The 19,377-nt window shown below is 30.1% G+C and overlaps 1 protein-coding gene across 1 annotated transcript; it reads left to right on the top strand.

Annotated features, from left to right (window-relative positions):
- Window positions 1-59: 59 nt before the first annotated feature.
- On the top strand, window positions 60-18,676 carry LOC113389606. Its single transcript, XM_026626626.1, has 10 exons — window positions 60-144; window positions 1,501-1,584; window positions 9,282-9,415; window positions 10,161-10,297; window positions 11,863-12,017; window positions 12,274-12,352; window positions 12,438-12,510; window positions 12,598-12,687; window positions 16,199-16,439; window positions 18,447-18,676. Exons 1-10 carry the CDS (start codon window positions 60-62, stop codon window positions 18,674-18,676), a joined length of 1,308 nt encoding a protein of 435 aa, XP_026482411.1.
- The last annotated feature ends 701 nt before the right edge of the window (window positions 18,677-19,377 follow it).

Raw genomic sequence — 19,377 nt, forward strand, 5'->3', positions numbered from 1 at the left:
CAGGAGTTGGAGCTGTAGCTGGAGCTGATACCGGGAGGCGGGAGTTCCTTAGAGCAACTATGGAGGGCTCCGCCACATGCTGCTGCGTTGAGGGCTGGGAGAGGGATTATAGGCGGTATCGGTTTATAATACCAGGGTGGCAACGTGAGTAGAAAAATAAATATACCAATTTGCTATGCCCCCTCAACGGATCCGACCTTGACCTCCACATAAATATCTAATATATTCATTCTAATTAGCAGTACTACTCATTTAGTTGTTTATTTATATTTTTATTTATTTTTATTATGTTTAGTTTATTAGTTTTGTCTTTTTTTTTAATTTGTTGTTATAATTCGCAATTTATACTCATTTACCTCATCGATTATTTTATTTTTAAGTTTACTCTATATAATCACATTATTTAAATTCAATACATCAAAATTGAATAGGCTTACTACTGGGTAACCTTTTAGATCTAAGGTTTAATATTTCATATATCATCGAAATTACTGAATGTCTTCCATTTTGTAAAGACAGATTGTAATTCAATAAAAACAAAAAAATTTGCTATGCATGTTTATTATATTTTAATAATTTAATAAGAGTGATTACTGTTCTAATGGAAAGTGGCATTTTGCCTTACCGGACACAACTAGTGTAACCGCCAAAAAAAGGTGATTTTTGGGAATTTAAATTAAAAAAAATACTTTATCAATCATTTCAAAATTTTAAGAATATATTTACACATGTTTTAAGAATACATAGTAAAATTTTTGAAGAAAAAAATTAAATATTTTTTAAGTTATCGTCGATCTCCAAAGGCCCTTCACTACTGCAGTGATTCCAGCCTTCTACATAGATGAAATTAAAAAAAAAACTTGTTAAACTAGATAATATTGTCTGTAAAATGACCTACAATAAAGAAAAAAAAACAAAAATTGACAAAATGACGGCGTTTTTAGAAAAAAAGTCAAATTTTACCCAAAATTTTGATCGTTTTTGGACTGCCAAAATTCGATTTTTGATTCGATTAAAAAATCGATAATTCATTTTACGGAGAACTAAATATAGAACATGTAAAAAAAATTGATAGTGATCGAATCATTTGTTTTTGAGTAATCGCTGCAGCAAATTCGGAAAATGCTGTTTCGAGAAAAACGTGTTTAGAGATAAAATGATCGTTGTACTGTATACTATATGTATACTTTTTAAATGGCTGTAACTCAAAAACTATTTGAGATATCGTTTTGAAATTTTAATATGTTATTTTTAAAGGTGTAATATGGAAAATACCGAAATATGGAAAAATTGAAAATTCGATTTTTTGAAAATTTCACACGAGTTGTGACCCTTAAGGTTGCAAAAAAAATTCTCGATACCTGTAATAATCGATTTAATCAACCGAAATTTATATTCGGATATTTATACAAAATTTTCAACTGTTTATTTTGATACTGAGAATCTCGCTTTCAATTAAATCATAAAATTAAACATTGCTATTTCTTCTTTTTATTTTAGATATCGAAGCAGAATGTCAAGATGATTACATGAAAATTCGTGTAGGCTTCAATGGATCATTTACTGGACTTCTATACTCAGCCGGTAAGTAATTATTAAATTTTCAGGAAATTTTTAAACGTATTATTATTGTTATTGTTATTGTCATTATCTTATTATTTTTAATATTGTTATTTTGTTATATTCATTATTATCTTTCATAGTATTGTTTTTATTCCACTTTATTGTTTTTCTAGTATTATTTTATTATTCAGACATTTTATTTATTCTATTTATTAATTTTATCATTATTATTATTATTTGCTTTTATTTTATATTAGATCATCATACTACGGATATCATTTTAATGAAAATACTATTCTTTATTTTGTACTCTTTTTATTTAAATTTATATTATTATTTATTATTATTGCTGGATGTTAAATTATTAAAGAGTTGTAATAAATATTGTAATTAAATAAAAAGAAACAGGAAAAACGACATTTTAGCAATATTTTCATCAAATTCACCATTTTAATATACAGTATAGAAAGTTCCAGCAATTTGCCATACACCATTAGTTTGTTATCCACATTTTCTAATGTTTATTAACTTCCCGTAGGGCAAGTTATAGTAATCGCAAAATAATAAAAAATGAAAATTTTTATATATATTTACGTTTTAAAACCTTCAGAACATTTTGGCATACCTTAGAAAAAATGGATGTATGTGTGTGTGTGCGTGTATGTATGTATGTGCGGATACAATTTTTCGTCAACGTTTTCGGGCGCCGGATCAACCGATTTGAATGGTTCAAAAAACATTCGATTCCTATTGATAGGAAGATGCGCGATTTTTGATTTTTGGCAATGGCAGGTCCAGCTGTTCCGAAGATATGGGGCAAAAAGTGGCAAAAACGGTAACTCAGGTTTTAAGAGAACGGAGCGTCCGATTTGAGTAATTTAAAAAACGTTTTACTTGTATCAACAAGATGAACAACTTATTTTTCATGAAGGCAGATCTAGTGGTTTCGGAGATCTAATGAAAAAAGTAAAAAAAATGCCATTCGGCAGTTAAAAATGATCATTAGACATACAAGGTCTGTTCAAAAAGTACCCGGAATTTTCGTTTTTTCAAAAAAATATTTATTTATTCGTCTACATTAATGTGGTCCCCTTCAAAGTAGTCCCCCCCAGATATATACACTTATGCCAGCGTTTTTTCCAATTTTCGAAGCACCCTTGATATTCACTTTTTGATATGTCCTTGAGCACTCTCAGCGATTTTCTTCATCGAGGAAACCGCCGTCCTTTCATGGGTCTCTTCAACTTTGGGAATAGGAAAAAGTCACACGGAGCCATATCTGGTGAATTTTTGCACTTTGCAACACTTTATTTCATTTTTTTTACGCAAATTTAATACAATTCTTTGACTTTTCAATTCTTCCATTGTAAAATCGCCGAGCTCAGAAAAACACGTCGGAACCTTAGCGACTACCACAGACAAAGTAAACAGTGAATATAGCTGAAAATTTCATCATACTTTAGGGGCATGTACCAACACAATAAAAAAAAATTTTGACAATCAGACACTCCAGACCCGCGAAATTTATTATTAGTAATTCCGGGTACTTTTTGAACACACGTAGCACATCAAATTATCAGATATTTCATAGAGATTTTAACAATGAGTATAAATTTTGTTTACATTCCTATGGGTTCCGTAAGAATGTTTATTCGTTAGAGGGCGACGCGGCGCTTACGCGCTTTGACATTTTGCCTCTATGCAGTTAAAGCAGTACGATTGCTTTGAAAAAAGGTTCTGAATTTCCAAAATATGTCAAAATAAATTTATCTTCAAAAAGTCTTTTTTCAAAAAAAGTGAATTTTTGTCAAAAATTTATTGTTTCTCAAAAATCTAATTTTTTCATAGTAATTTTTATTCAAAAATGTTAATCGTTTTTAAAAAAATAATAATTTTTGATCCGGAAGTTCCAGCAATTTGCCTTAAGACTAGTTTAGATATTGCTTTAGAATCCAGGCTTTTATAAATACTATTCCTTATTTATGTAGAAAATATTTCACATGATCAGTTTTTTTTAATAAATTCCATTCTGATAATAATTTTTCTTCTTATCATATAAGTCATCAATTCTGTCAATATTGAAATGCATTAACTAGTGCATACAATATTTCTATTATTTTTCCTGTCTGGTACATCGTCTATGCATTTATGCATGTATGTTTATATAAACTAATGCATCCAAGTATGTATGTATGTTAATGTTTCTATTTCCATAATTGTAATATTTCTTTTTTTCATAAAGTGTGCTAGATTTGGAGCTGGTACAAGTTTTCTCGTTTTGTTGTAATATTATTGAAGAAATCAAATAACAAATGTGAAACTTTTGTACTGAAGAAACGTGAATATGAAGAAACGTCTTAGCTGATTAAAAAATAAACAAAATAAGTCTTGAATGTGTTGCGTATTTGTTCAGTCTTTAAAGACTTTGTGAAGTTTCTGAAGGTTTTTTATAGGCTTTGTCCGGTTTTTTGAGGCTTTGTCCGGTTTCCAAAGGCTTTGTCTCGAAGTTTTTGTCCGATTTCTGAAGACTTTGTCCGGTTTTCGGAGGCTTTGTTTGGTTTCCGAAGGCTTTGTCCGGTTTCCTAAAGTTTTGTCAGGTTTTCAAAGGTCTTGTCCGAATTCTGAAGCTATTATCCAGTTTTCGAAGGCTTTGTCCCGTTTCCAAAGGTTTTGTCTGGTTTCCGAAAGCTTTGTCCGGTTTCAAAAGACTTTGTCCGGTTTCCAAAGGATTTTTCCGGTTTTCCAGAGCTTTGCCCGGTTTTCGAAGGCTTTGTCCGGCTTCTCAAGACATTGTCCAAAGGTCCATTGTTTCCAAAGGTTTTGTCCATAGGCTTTTTTCGGTTTCCAGAGATTTTGTTTGGTTTCCTAATGGTTTGTCCGATTTCCGAAGGCCTTGTGCGGTTTCCAAAGGCTTTGTCCGGTTTCCGAAGGGTTTGTCCGGTGTCTAAAGACTTTGTCCGGTTTCCGAAGGCTTTGTCCGGTTTCTGAATTCTTTGTTCGGTTTCTAAAGACATTGTCTGGTTTCTGAAGGCTTTGTCCGGTTTTCGAAGGCTTTGTCCGATTTCTGAAGGCTTTTTGTTCGATTTCCGAAGGCTTTGTCCGGTTTTCGAAGGCTTTGTCCGATTTCTGAAGGCTTTTTGTTCGATTTTCAAAGGCTTTGTCCGGTTTTCGAAGACTTTGTCCGGTTTCTAGAGGCTTTATCCGGTTTCTAAGACATTGTCCAGTTTTTGAAGGCTTCTTCCGGTTTTTCTGAGGAAATTGTCTAATTTTCGAAGACTTTGTCCGGTTTTCGGAGGCTTTGTCCGGTTTCCGAAGGCTTCGTTCGATTTTCAAAGGCTTTGTCCGGTTTCCCGAAGGCTTCGTCCGGTTTCTGAAGACTTTCTCTCGATTCTGAAGGCTTTGTCAGATTTCCAGAGGCTTTGTTCTAAAGAATTTTCCAGGGTCATGGAGACTTTTCTCGGTTTTCAAAGGCTTTTCCGATTTCTGAAAACCTTCAAATAATCGCAGCAAATCTACATCTAGCTAATCTGTTCACAGAAAATAGTTAGAGACAGCATAGAACAAATAGCACCAACCCTAAGTCCATATAACATATTTCATAGAAAATTGCTTTATTCGGCTGCTACAAAACCATTATTCCAGAAAAACATCCAATTCTGCCTCAGGAAAATTGAGAGTAATAAAAAGTCGCACCAACTCTGTCCATAAAAAATTGCTATATTCGGCTGCTACAAAACCATTATTCCAAAAAATATCCAATTCTGCCTCACATTTGTCAGAAAAATTGAGAGTAATAAAAAGTAGCACCAACTCTGTGTCTATTATCCTCGTCGTCGTCGTTGCATTCGCTTACTTAACTCTTGTCGCAGAATTATTCTCATATGATTGTGTTATATTCGTAACATTACATGTCTTGTATTGTTCCACTTGTTAACAAAGTTGTTATCAAGTGAAGACGACAGTCGACTTGATTTGATTCTCTTTCCAGGTTCTGTCCTGATGACCAACCGTGCCAAAACAATTGCTGTTCGACATTCTCATAATCAGTCTCACTGGTTCACATTTCAATTCAACAAATAAAAATAATAGATAGATATCATATCATATGGAGTACTGTATAATATAGAAATTATCCTCGATGGTTGTCATGGAAATTTAGCGAGAGATTACAACAAGCATGATTACTCATAAATAATATTATACTGCTTGATATCGATCTGGCCGAAGTATTGATCGAATTTGGGACTACACTATGGATTAGGTTTATATTAGGTTGTCAAATATCTTCCTTCCGCTTTTTTGCTCTTGGTTTAATACAAAAAGGCGGAAGGGAGATATTTGACAACCTATTATTTGCGATCTTAGCGTTTTTTTACTATAAAACATAGGAGTATTAAAATAAATCTTTCTTAAGGTTATTTCTAGAAATTTGCTGCACATTTACAGGTTTTTGTCCAGACGTCCAAGGCCTCCTGGATGATAAATAAATTTAGCAAACAAGATAGAAACTAGCTGTAAGTGGAATTCTGTCTTAAGGCAATTAGGGTATCGTGCCTTAAGGCAAATTGCTGGAACTTCCCGTACCGCAACTCAAAATTCGAGTAATTAAAAATAAAAATCAATAAAAGTTGATCAATGATTTGAAACTTAATAGAATTTCGAACCATATTAAATCATTCTATCTTAAATCATTTATTTTGAAATATTTTGGAAATTATGAACTTTTTTTCAAAGCAATCGTACTGCTTTAACCGCATCAAGACGAAATATCGAAGCGCGTAAGCGCCGCGTCGCCGTCTAACGAATAAACATTGTAACGGAATTCATAGGAATGTAAACAAAATTAATACTTATTGTTAAAATCTCTATAAAATATCTGATAATTTGATGTGCATATGTCTAATGATCATATTTGACCGCCAAATGGCTCATTTTTTTACTTTTTCCTCCATATCTCCAAAGTCGTTGGACCTGCCTTTCCAAAAATTTGAACAGTTCTTCATTTAGTCAATACAAATAAAATGTTTTTTGAATTATTCAAATCTTAAAAACTGAGTTACCGTTTTCAGCACTTTTTGCCCCGTATCTTCGGAACAGCTAGACCTGCTTCGCCAAAAACTAATCAGCACCTGTCCTTATCAATACGAATCGAATGTTTTTTTGGATTATTCAAATCGGTTGATCCGTGTTCCCGAAATCGTCGACTATTTGTATCCGAACATACATACATACACGCACACATACACATACATACATCCATTTCTTCTAAGGAATGCCAAAATGTTCAGAAGGTTTTGAAACGTAAAGATATATAAAAATTTTCATTTTCGATTTTTTTGCTATTACTATAACTTGCATACGTAAAGTTAATAAAAAAAAATTAGTTCAGACATTTGAATTTAAAATTTCCAGTAATTTACTGTACAAATAACAGTAAATCTTTACCTTGAGTTATTTTTAATAATAAATCTTAAGTAATTTATAATTTCATTTTAGTGAACGTTTATTTTAAATGAAACCATTTTTACAAAAAAGGTTTTCGACAAACCTAGAAATAATCAAGAAAAAAATTACTTTTTTTAATAAAAACGTTTTTTGGTTCAAAAACAAAATGATAAAAATGTAAGAACTAAAAGCGTAATAAGGGTAAATAAATCATAGGGTTTCAGTATGTAGCATTATTTTTATTTCTTCAACAAAATATTATCTAAAAAAGATTTTATTCTTGATTTTTAACTTTCATAATGATATTAAAATCAAAAAATTGTACAATGATTCAGTTTATAAAGTCGATTGCTATGATTGTAACGTTTCTTATATCAGCAAAAGTTGAGATTTCGAAAAGAAATCAATTAATATGTTTATAATTCTCGATTTATGTTATTAATACATATGATTAATTTATTAATCAAATATATAATTTAACTAGTTGGTTTGGTATTTAGCCTTGAGGCAAGTTACATGAACTTCCCGAAATGTGTAAATAATCGACTTAATCAAAAAAATGTGTAAATAATATACTTCATTAATCCTACTTTAAAAAAAACGATAATAATTTTAGCAAACTTTGACGAATTTTTAAAATTAAACTACTTGTCGTTAGGCCGTAATATTACAGTAAGTTCTATAAGACCATGATGTATATCGCCAAAAAAATTTCCATGAAAATCGGCTTAAATTTTTTTTTCAACAGTTAATTACAAGAAAACGGCTCGGTAGATTTTCACCTAAAATTAATCAGTACCATTCCCAAGTAATATCTTTCGAACAGTTTTTGATATTTTTAAATCGGTTCGGTAGGGTGAGCTTAAATGTCGACGAAAATTTAACACTTTTTTTCAACAGTTAATTACAAGAAAACGGCTCGGTAGATTTTCACCTAAAATTATTCAGTATCATTCCCAACTAATATCTTTCGAACAGTTTTTGATATTTTAAAATCGGTTCGGTAGGATGAGCTTAAATGTCGACGAAAATTAACACTTTTTTTCAACAGTTAATTACAAGAAAACGGCTCGGTAGATTTTCACCTAAAATTAATCAGCATCATTCCCAACTAATATCTTTCGAACAGTTTTTGATTTTTTAAAATCGGTTCGGTAGGATGGCGTAAATGTGGACGAAAATTTAACACTTTTTTTCAACAGTTAATTACAAGAAAACGGCTCGGTAGATTTTCACCTAAAACTAATCAGCATCATTCCCAACTAATATCTTTCGAACAGTTTTTGATTTTTTAAAATCGGTTCGGTAGGATGGGCGTAAATGTGGACGAAAATTTAACACTTTTTTTCAACAGTTAATTACAAGAAACGGCTCGGTAGATTTTCACCTAAAATTAATCAGCATCATTCCCAACTAATATCTTTCGAACAGTTTTTGATTTTTTAAAATCGGTTCGGTAGGATGGGCGTAAATGTGGACGAAAAGTTCAACACTTTTTTTCAAATTACAAAGAAACGGTTTGGTCGATCGTCGCACAAAACTGAGAAACGATAGCCCTCACCGAAATACATCAAATGCTTTTTAATATCTGAAATCGGTTCAGGCGTTTTTGAGAAAACGTCGATCAAAATTCTAATTTTGACAAATGCCAAAAAGACCATACTGATTTTTGCAAACTTTGACGAATTTTTAAAGCTGAACCAGTTGTCGTAGAGCCGTAATATTTTAGTATGACCTAGAAGACTGTGGTATCTACCGTCAAAAAATAATCATAAAAATCGTCGAAATTTTTTTTAAAAACTTTATTACAAGAAAACGGCCCGGCCGATCTTTACCAAAAACTAATCAGCACGATTCCCAACAATATCTTTCGAACGGTTTTTGAATTTTCGAAATCAATTCAGAATTCCGGGCTAAAACGTGGACGAAAAATTTTTCACTTTTCTGCAATTTACAAAGAAACGGCCCGGCCGATCGCCGCACAAAACTCAGAGACGATAGTCCTCATCGAGATACATCAAATGGCTTTTAAATTTTTGAAATCGGTCTAACCGTTTTGGAGAAAACGTCGATTTACGGCAAAAATCTGTTCACACACACACCACACACTACACACACACCCACACACACACACATACTTTTTCCAAATTTGGTCTCATTCGATTCAGAATGGCTTGAAACGTCGAGAAAACATAAAATTAGCGATTCGGATTTTTTGATGAAAACATAAACTTCTCCTTCGGGAAGTTAATAAATATAAATGTATTTTTCAGGTTATGCCTATGATCCTGATTGTATGTACATAAATGGAACAGGAAGAGATTACTACGAATTTTATATCCAACTAAATCGATGTGGAACTTTGGGCAAAAATACACATCATGAAGACAATAGGAAAAATCCTACGGTAAAAAATAAATTAATATAAATTTATACACATATACATATATATGTTTAATGATAATTATTTGATAACTAAAGCATTATATATTAGAATTATTTATATAATTAAAATTGTTTAATTACACAAAGCGATAGGCCAAGTTGTATGGAAGCCAAGTGATTTTTAATTTTAATTCAATATAAATTTGAATGTTTTTATATTAAATTTTGATTATCATTGTCATTTTAATAATAATAATTATTATTAGTGTTTTGTCAGTGTTAAAAAAAATTATTTACTAAGGCTTGCTTGTGAATAAATAAATATTATTTTAACAAAAATATTTCTATAAATATTGTTACCAAATTCAAGGTAATTAAACTGATTAAAAATAATTTGATTTCTAAGCTCGAATAATTGTACTGCAATTTTTTGCATGTCTTTTATTATGTTTTATTATTATTGATTTGAATTAGTGTGATTTTTTTGTGTGTTATTATTATTGTCATTTAAAAATCATTATTAAAAAAAATATTATTGACTAAGGCTTGCCGATGGATAAATTAATATTATTTTAACGATCATATTTTCAGAAGTATTGTTACCAAATTCAAGACAAATCAACTCGTTTATTACAAATTAGTTAATGTTAATTAATGTTCGCATTTTCGTATTTCTTTATATTATTATTAATATACATTATGTTTCATTATTATATAATTTGAATGAGTGTGAATTTTTTTTATATGTGTGTTATTTTTTTTTTTAGAAAAATTTCATGTGGAACACAGTGACTGTCCAGTATAATCCTTTAATCGAGGAAGAATTTGATGAGCATTTTAAAGTAACTTGCGAATATGGTTATGACTTTTGGAAAACTGTTACTTTTCCCTTTTTAGACGTAGAGTAAGTAAAAATAATATACTAAATTATAATTTACATATTTATAAAAAAACTACTAAAATGAGGAATATGTAGAACAAAGTTTTTTCCTTAGACTTCATATTAAAATGATTATTAATTATTTTTAAATACGAAATCTCTAAAACAAATATTAACGGGTCAATTCTGCCATAACAAAGCTCTTAGCACATCGTCGTCATGGCAACGGTACCTTATGCTTGTTTAAACTTATATTTGTGTACTATTATATACACAAATACTATTAATTATTCTTGTATTATATTATATTTACAAACACTGTTATATACTCTCGTACTATTATATATACGAATACTATTATTTATTCGAGTACTATTATATTTACAAACACTTTATATACTCTCGTACTATTATATACACAAATACTACTACTCATTCTCGAATTTTATCATATTTACGAACACTGTTATATACTCTCGTACTATTATTACGTTTTTACTATTATTACTATAGAATGAGTATCTGTGTACATAATAGTACGAGAGTATATAACAATGTTTGTAAATATAATAAAATACGTGAATGAGTTATAGTATTCGTGTATATAATAGTACGAGAGTATATAACAATGTTTGTAAATATAATAAAATAAGTGAATGAGTTATAGTATTCGTGTATATAATAGTACGAGAGTATACAACAATGTTTGTAAATATAATAAAATACGTGAATGAGTTATAGTATTCGTGTATATAATAGTACGAGAGTATATAACAATGTTTGTAAATATAATAAAATACGTGAATGAGTTATAGTATTCGTGTATATAATAGTACGAGAGTATATAACAATGTTTGTAAATATAATAAAATACGTGAATGAGTTATAGTATTCGTGTATATAATAGTACGAGAGTATACAACAATGTTTGTAAATATAATAAAATACGTGAATGAGTTATAGTATTCGTGTATATAATAGTACGAGAGTATACAACAATGTTTGTAAATATAATAAAATACGTGAATGAGTTATAGTATTCGTGTATATAATAGTACGAGAGTATATAACAATGTTTGTAAATATAATAAAATACGTGAATGAGTTATAGTATTCGTGTATATAATAGTACGAGAGTATATAACAGTATTTGTAAATATAATAATACTCGAATAAATAGTATAGACATTTTTACGGTTTTCACTACCAATAAACAAGCATAAGATCTGTTTATTGAGCTCTGTTATGGCAGAATTGCCTCATAAATTCAATAGATCTATTAGTTAGAAGTAAAATGTATTAAAAATTATTTAATATAAATATAATAGTATATTTTAAAAACACAAGTAGTAACTAAAAATAGTTGGAAATATAATTTTAATATGAATTTCAAATATTTAAATTTTAATAAAAAAAATCTATTTTAATTCATATATTTATTCTTAGAATCATCATATTATTTGTATATTAATATTCCTAATATAAATTTAATATCTAATTATTATTAAATTAATTATTAAAATATAAAATTTTTGGATTTATTAGTTTTTTTTTGTATAATAATTTTTATCTATTTTTTTATTTTTTAGGGTAGCTACTGGAAATCCAGTAGTTTTCACTTTATCACCTCCAGAATGTTATATGGAAATTAGGAGCGGTTATGGAACTACAGGGGCTCGTGTTGCAGGGCCGGTTAGGGTCGGGGACCCCTTAACTTTAATTATTTATATGAGAAGCAAATATGGTAAGCCAGAAAACAAATAAAAAAAATAAGTTGAAATATATATCTAGGTTTATGACCAAAGAAATCTTTTGTAAATTGGGCAACATTCAATACTTACAATTTTGCGATTTTGAACAAATTTATTTTACAGTTTAAGTAACTTAAAACTTACAACTTTTTTCTTATAAATTTTTGAACAAATGATAATTTCCATATTAATTATATGCTAAAAAAATATTTAAAGCCAAATGTTTAGAATAAAATTTTATTATTTTAGATGGTTTTGATTTGGTCGTCAACGATTGCTACGCCCATAATGGAGCTAATAAAAGAATTCAAATGATAGACGAACATGGGTAAGTTAATAATATTTTTATAAAAAATACTAAAAATTGTTTTATTATTTTTTACAAATACATTCATATTATATTTAATTTTTAGTTGTCCAGTAGACGACAAACTTATATCAAGGTTTAGAGGCTCTTGGTCTGATAGTGGTGTGTTTGAAACACAGGTAAGTAATTAATTACTAAAAATATTTGTCAATGATTATTAGAAATCTAATTTCTAAATTTGATTTTTAATCATTTTTATTTTCCAGGTCTTTGCTTATATGAAAACCTTCAGATTTACCGGTTCTCCAGCTCTTTATATAGAATGCGATGTTAGAATGTGCCATGGTCGATGTCCGGTATGAAAAATTGATTTTTTAAATTGTTAAGAATTTGAGTAATTTTAATATTTATGATTTTGATTTCATTATTGGTATGTATTCCTTAATTGAAATTAATTATAAACATAATTGAAAGCGTAAAAATGTACAGAGGGGAAGAAATAGTTTTCAATTTCCAGAAACATCAATAATTGTCATAGTGTTTTGTTATCTTTCTGTCACAATTAATAAAAGTTTTTAAAATTTTAATAATTCAAATATAAAGCAGGAGTTTTAATGTTGCCTATAACCTAAGTTGAATATAAATGCAAACCAGGGGTAATAAAATTTAAAAATCGGTTATCTAGTTTAGGATTCGGTTTCGGTTTAGGAGGTTATTCCGGTCATAATACTTATACATATATACTAGCTGACCCGGCAAACGTTGTTTTGCCTGAGTGAAGTATATTCTAAACAATTTGTAGAGAATCAAAAATATTAATACGTTTAGTGTATAAGGATGTTGTTTTTGATTGCTATATACAATGAGGTATTATAAAAAACAATAAACCCCATTAGTTTGTCTATATTTTGTCAATACAATCAACCTAGAAGTTTTATACACTTTCTATAGAAAACGTGGTATAATCCATTCCAAGTCTTTTTTGGTCTTTCGACTATTGATTACGCTTCAAGTTTTTCAGATTCTTTTTGGATTCTGGATTTTGTGTATAATGTAAATAATACTATTGAGCCTATAAAAAAATTCAAATTTCTGCGAGGAGAGATAGAAAATGAATTAAGTACTTCTTTTGACCTGCTTTTTAAAAAGTTTCAAGTAACATTCGATGAATTAAAATAAATTCAATAAAAAAAATATATGTAGGGCAGGGTGAAGCACAGAGGTCCAATTTGACTTTGAGCCAATATTAATTATATTGTAAAAACCAAACAATTATATCACAACAAATAACACATTTTAAAACGAACAATTATCTGACTACGTTCAGTAAAACTGTCAGCTACTTCAAAATTGTAGAAATGTGCTTTTATGATGTCTTTCCAAAATTTGTTATATAGACCTTTAACTCTATAGGCGGAGTAACTTGGGATCGGCCAAGTGGTAAACAGGTTAACGTCTTATTTTAATTTTAAGGTATTTTACATAATAATACATTTTTAAACTAATACTAAAAAACTACCAACGGAAGAAAATACGTTTATTATGGATTTTCTAAGATTATCGTTTATCTCTCGATAGCAAAGTCGTGAGAATCAAGGTTATAGCTGGTCATACATCATTTTCCCTCTACTTTCAAATATTGTTGCTAAACAATGCTTAACTTTATGTTTTTTGACACATCGGTGGTGGACCATTTTAACCCGGACCTTGATATATTACTATCTATTCTTCGATAAATTCTGGGAAATTATAACTGGGAAAATGTTATTCGACAAAATGTTATTATGACAATCTTCTTTTATCGATACCAAATTTAGGTTCTGAATTTAAGTAACATAAATAAAAAATAATATACCTAGAAAATGTTGTATAAATACCAATGAGTGTATAATTATAAAATGAAATCTTTCAGAGTACCGTGTTTGAGAAAAATATTATTTGCAAAAAAAGAGTGCCAAAAAATGCATTTTCATATTAACATTTCAAAAAACTTGATATTGTTGAGTTTGTAGTAAAACTTGCAGCCCTATTACATGATTTTACTGAATTGCAAATTTATAGCTGTTTTTGTAAGAAATATGTGAGATTTTATATCTATAATTTGGTACACATATTAAGAAATAATATACTAAAATTTTGTACCTCTAGTATAACGTTTTATATTTTTAAATATTTTTCAAAATACTCATCAAACCGTGGACTTGCAACTATTCCAAGAGTGCATTTGTTTACAAAATTGCACATTTATAGCTTATTTTGTTAGACGATCATATGATTTTATATTTTTATAATTGAGTACATATATTAGGTAATAACATACTAAAATTTCATAGCTCTAGTATAATATTGTATATTTTTAAAACATTTTTCAAAAGTACTTCTCATATCATATCCAACCGTCGATTCGCAACTAATAAAAAAGAATATGCAAGTGTGCATTGCAATTTTTTAGTTTTTTCTGTTAGAAACATTTGATTTCATATTTTTATAATTTAGTACGAATATTAAGAAATAACATACTATAATTTCATAACTGTATACAACGCTTTATATTTTAAAAATATTTTAAGCCGTCAATTTGTTTACATCAAAACGTTTTTTTTTGTATATAAATAAAACTACTAACAAAATTACTTACTACAATTTAATCATAATTAAATAATATTCACGTAAAACATCCTGTTAAACGTAATGAACCATCATCTGTCAAAAACGTTTGACATTTGACGTATTAGCCACCGTCCATTGTTTTATTCAAATTACGCTTCTACAAAAATTTAAAATTAAAAATGTAAAGTTTCTACGCGATTTTGAAATAATATCTCACCTTTCCCACAACTTACTGATTAGCACGAATTTTTCAAGACTAAGACTGGCCAAATCGGTTTAGCCGTTTTAGCGGATCATTTTATCGAGAGCTCCATTTTTATATATAAGATATATATCTTGATAGTTTTTTCGACGTTGAAACATTGTTGAAGATATATATATATATATATATATATATATATATATATATATATATATATATAATATATATATTAAAAAAGAGTGCGCGTAAGGATCACACGCGATTGAAGTAAAACTTTAATATTGTTGAGTAGGCAATTAAGATAAAATAAAAAAAACATCATATTTGAATTTTAAAAATCATCTTTTAATAATAATAAGATCTCCTGAGCATCGGCACAGCTGTCCTACTGATAATAAGAGTTTGAATATGATGTAAAGCTTTCTTCTAATTTTGTTACCTATCTTACCAGGAAATCAAAACATAAACGTAGAAGTTCATCATTATCGCCACGTTCCATGTACACTAATTTTCCTACACAACCATTAGCTAAGCCATCACTCACATCAATATTAGTTGTTATTATGTAAAATTTATTCAGAACTAAAATTATTTCATACGGCAAAGCCCCGGTATCAAAAAACCGATTTTTGTGAAACTGCTGACGAATGTATGATTGTTGATATGTCGCATGGCAACCTACATAAATATCCGTGGCAGTAGATATATTTTGTCTTCACCGAGATTCAATATAAATTTATTATATTCCATGACACAAGAAAAGTCTTATTCCATGAGGACATAATACAGCAACCTCTTCTTTGTAAAAAAAACGTGATTCAATTAATGCAAGTTCATATAGGGTTTAGGGTTTAGCGCTCGACTTACGCATGACATGACGGGAGTGGATACTCGCGACATCAGCGCTTACGGCGTCGTAGTGTTCAACTACACGTTGGCGTTTTCGTTGCATTTGTACGGATTTACACCCGTGTCGCGCCTAATGAATTTTTACACCATATCGCGCCTAAAGAAGTTTTACTTCAATAAATATTTCACTGACCTCTATTCCTTAGACTCAGCCCTGTCACTGGAGAAACACCAAAATTCTGCAAAAACGTTCCCTCATCGGTTCCACGACCTCCATACCACCAACTTCTGATCAAGGACAATCACCATTATCAGATGGTAATGGTGGTGATGGCACCAGCAAGGACAATAGTAATAAATTATCAGAAAACATCAGCCTTTTCCAAGCACTTCGAGTCCTGCAAGAAGGCGAAGGAGAAACTGATGATGACCAGAGCACTAGAGACGGTGGGTAAAAGATACAATCTGCACAAAAAAAAACAAATTAGTTAAATACCATTAATATAAAATATAGATGGGTAACTCACTCCGGAGTTATCACTCAGATACAACTCCTCTCTCGGAGTGGATCCGAGTGGAGTTGTTTCACAGGATTTGTCATATCCGACTTCCCTAAACTGGTACTAAATATGTTACTGCGTTTTTGCTTTGGGAAGGAAGCTGTCGCTTTCTCGTCTGACAGACAGTTTTATGACCTTTTAAGTATACGTTTTTTTTCAGAAAATACAAGAATATTACTTCGAAGATACAGAACAATGAAATTGTGTTCAAGTGTGAATAGCTCCAATGTATAATTTATTGAATAGTAAGGGGTCATATTTCTACTACGACAATCTTTGGCCGTAAATCAGGAATATACAATACGCGAAACAAAATACATTTGATCTGATTTTTCCATAGCCTGAAATAACTTTAGAGTGTATAATATATCAGTGACGTCAAATGTATTTAAGCAACAAAAAATATTTAGTATTATATTATTACTTTTACACGATTATATAATTGTGTAAAAGTAATAATATGCTAATCGAACTACCCGATATAATATTAATTCTCGAATGGAAATAGCAAAAGAAAAAATTAGAATGCAGAAGAATTATTATTTGGTGAAAATATTTTATGATAAATGTTTTGCTTTTTTAACAAAGTTTACTACATTATTTTTATATAAAATTAATCCAAACTAATTGGTATTGGTATTTAGCCTTGAGGCAAGTTACATGAACTTCCCGATATGTGTAAATAATCTATTTAATCAACAATAAACAAATTAATTTATGAGTGATTAAAAGTATTTCGAGTGGATTTATTACACATTATTGAAAACGAACGAACACTCTATACCAAGTAAATCATCTAATTTTCATTTTAACAAACGTCAAAAAAACTACTCATTTTCTCAAATTTTGATGAATTTTTAAAATTAAACTACTTGTCGTCAGGCCGTAATATTACAGTAAGTTCTATAAGACCATGATATATATCGCTAACAAAAATTCCATAAAAATCGGCTTAAATTTTTTTTTCAACAGTTAATTACAAGAAAACGGCTCGGTAGATTTTCACCTAAAACTAATCAGTATCATTCCCAACTAATATCTATCGAACAGTTTTTGATTTTTTGAAATCGATTCGGTAGTTTGAGCTTAAATGTGGACGAAAAGTTTAACACTTTTTTTCAAATTACGAAGAAACGGTTTGGCAGATCGTCTCACATAACTGACAAACGATAGTCCTTATTGAGATACATCAAATGGCTTTTAAATTTCTGAAATCGGTTCAGGCGTTTTTGAGAAAACGTCGATCAAAGGTCTAATTTTGACAAATGCCAAAAAGACCATACTGATTTTTGCAAACTTTGACGAATTTTTAAAGCTAAACGAGTTGTCGTAGGGCCGTAATATTTTAGTAAGTAAAAGACTATGGTATCTATCGTCAAAAAAATTATAATAAAAATCGCCGAAATTTTTTTTTTAAACTTTATTACAAGGAAACGGCCCGGCCGATCTTTACCAAAAACTAATCAGCACGATTCCCAACCAATATCTTTCGAACGGTTTTTGAATTTTCAAAATCGATTAAGAATTGCGGGCTAAAACGTGGACGAAAAAATTTTCACTTTTCTGCTATTTACAAAGAAACGTCTCGGGCGATCGTCACACAAAACTGACAAACGCTAGTCCTCACCGATATACATCGAATGGCTTTTAAATTTTTGAAATCGGTCCAACCGTTTTCGAGAAAACGTCGATTTACGGTAAAAAAAATCTGTTCACATACACACATACACACATACATACTTTTTCCAAATGTTGGTCTCATTCGATTCAGAATGGCTTGAAACGTCGAGAAAACATAACATTAGCGAATCGGATTTTTTTATGAAAACATAAACTTCTTCTTCGGGAAGTTAATAAAATAACAAAATTTATTTACCTCTATTTCTATCACCAGGGTCGAATTCTTCGACTCCAGCCCCCAACCAGACATGTGTAAGGACGTCGGTCCTGAGTGCAGCCCTGGCGTCCCTCTGTGCCTGCTTCGGAGCAGTGACGGCCTGCCTCCTGGTGGCCTGCGCCAAATTGAGGAGCAAATCAGGAGCTGGTGGAGGAGGAACGGGAAAACGGTACGGAGGCGAGAGCGGAGGCAACGGGTACATGAATCATAAGGGACAGATTGATTAAAAAAATGAGTAGTGTGTGTGAGGATGTTTTTGTAGCTTTAATTTAGTGAGTGATGTGGAATAAATATTTTGTTGAATGGTTTGTGATCAAATATTTAAAGTTTCTGAAAATTTGAATGAAGTTTATGGAAAAAGTATGTTAAATGTTAGTAATTATTTTTTACACAAATTAAAAAGTGCTTCCCGTATAGTCACAATCTAAACGCATTTGCAAATAAGTCTGTGCGACATTTCACTTATACTGTGCTTAGCTTGGCGGCATTTTCACATTTTTCAATAGTTTTCAAAAATTGGAAAAGTGCTCCAGCACAGTCTAAACGCACTTGGGTAAACATTTACCAGAGTGGCGCTTAGACTGTGAAGTTTGAGAATAAAAGTATGTTAAATGTTAGTAATCATTTTGAGTTTGCTGACAATGTGTTATTAATATCTTATTAGTAAATGGGGCGTCTATTAATCATGTGATTGATTTTTTAAGGATTTTTGAACCCCTTCTCCCTCTTGGTGATAAGTGTTAATATTCAACATTACCCCCCTTCCCCTTTACTCCACCAAATATGACGTGTATTTTTAGGTAAAATTTTTTTTTTTTTTTTTGAAAATGCTTGGATTGATTTTTAAAAAATCAGGTACACGTGATATCTTACTATTACCCTTCCACCCCCAACTAATATCTGGTAATTTTTTTTCAAAAATTTTAAT

The sequence above is a fragment of the Ctenocephalides felis genome, unplaced genomic scaffold, assembly GCF_003426905.1.
Source record: "Ctenocephalides felis isolate EL2017-DRISC unplaced genomic scaffold, ASM342690v1 CF-g0.4_SCAFFOLD_03573, whole genome shotgun sequence".
Taxonomy (NCBI): domain Eukaryota; kingdom Metazoa; phylum Arthropoda; class Insecta; order Siphonaptera; family Pulicidae; genus Ctenocephalides; species Ctenocephalides felis.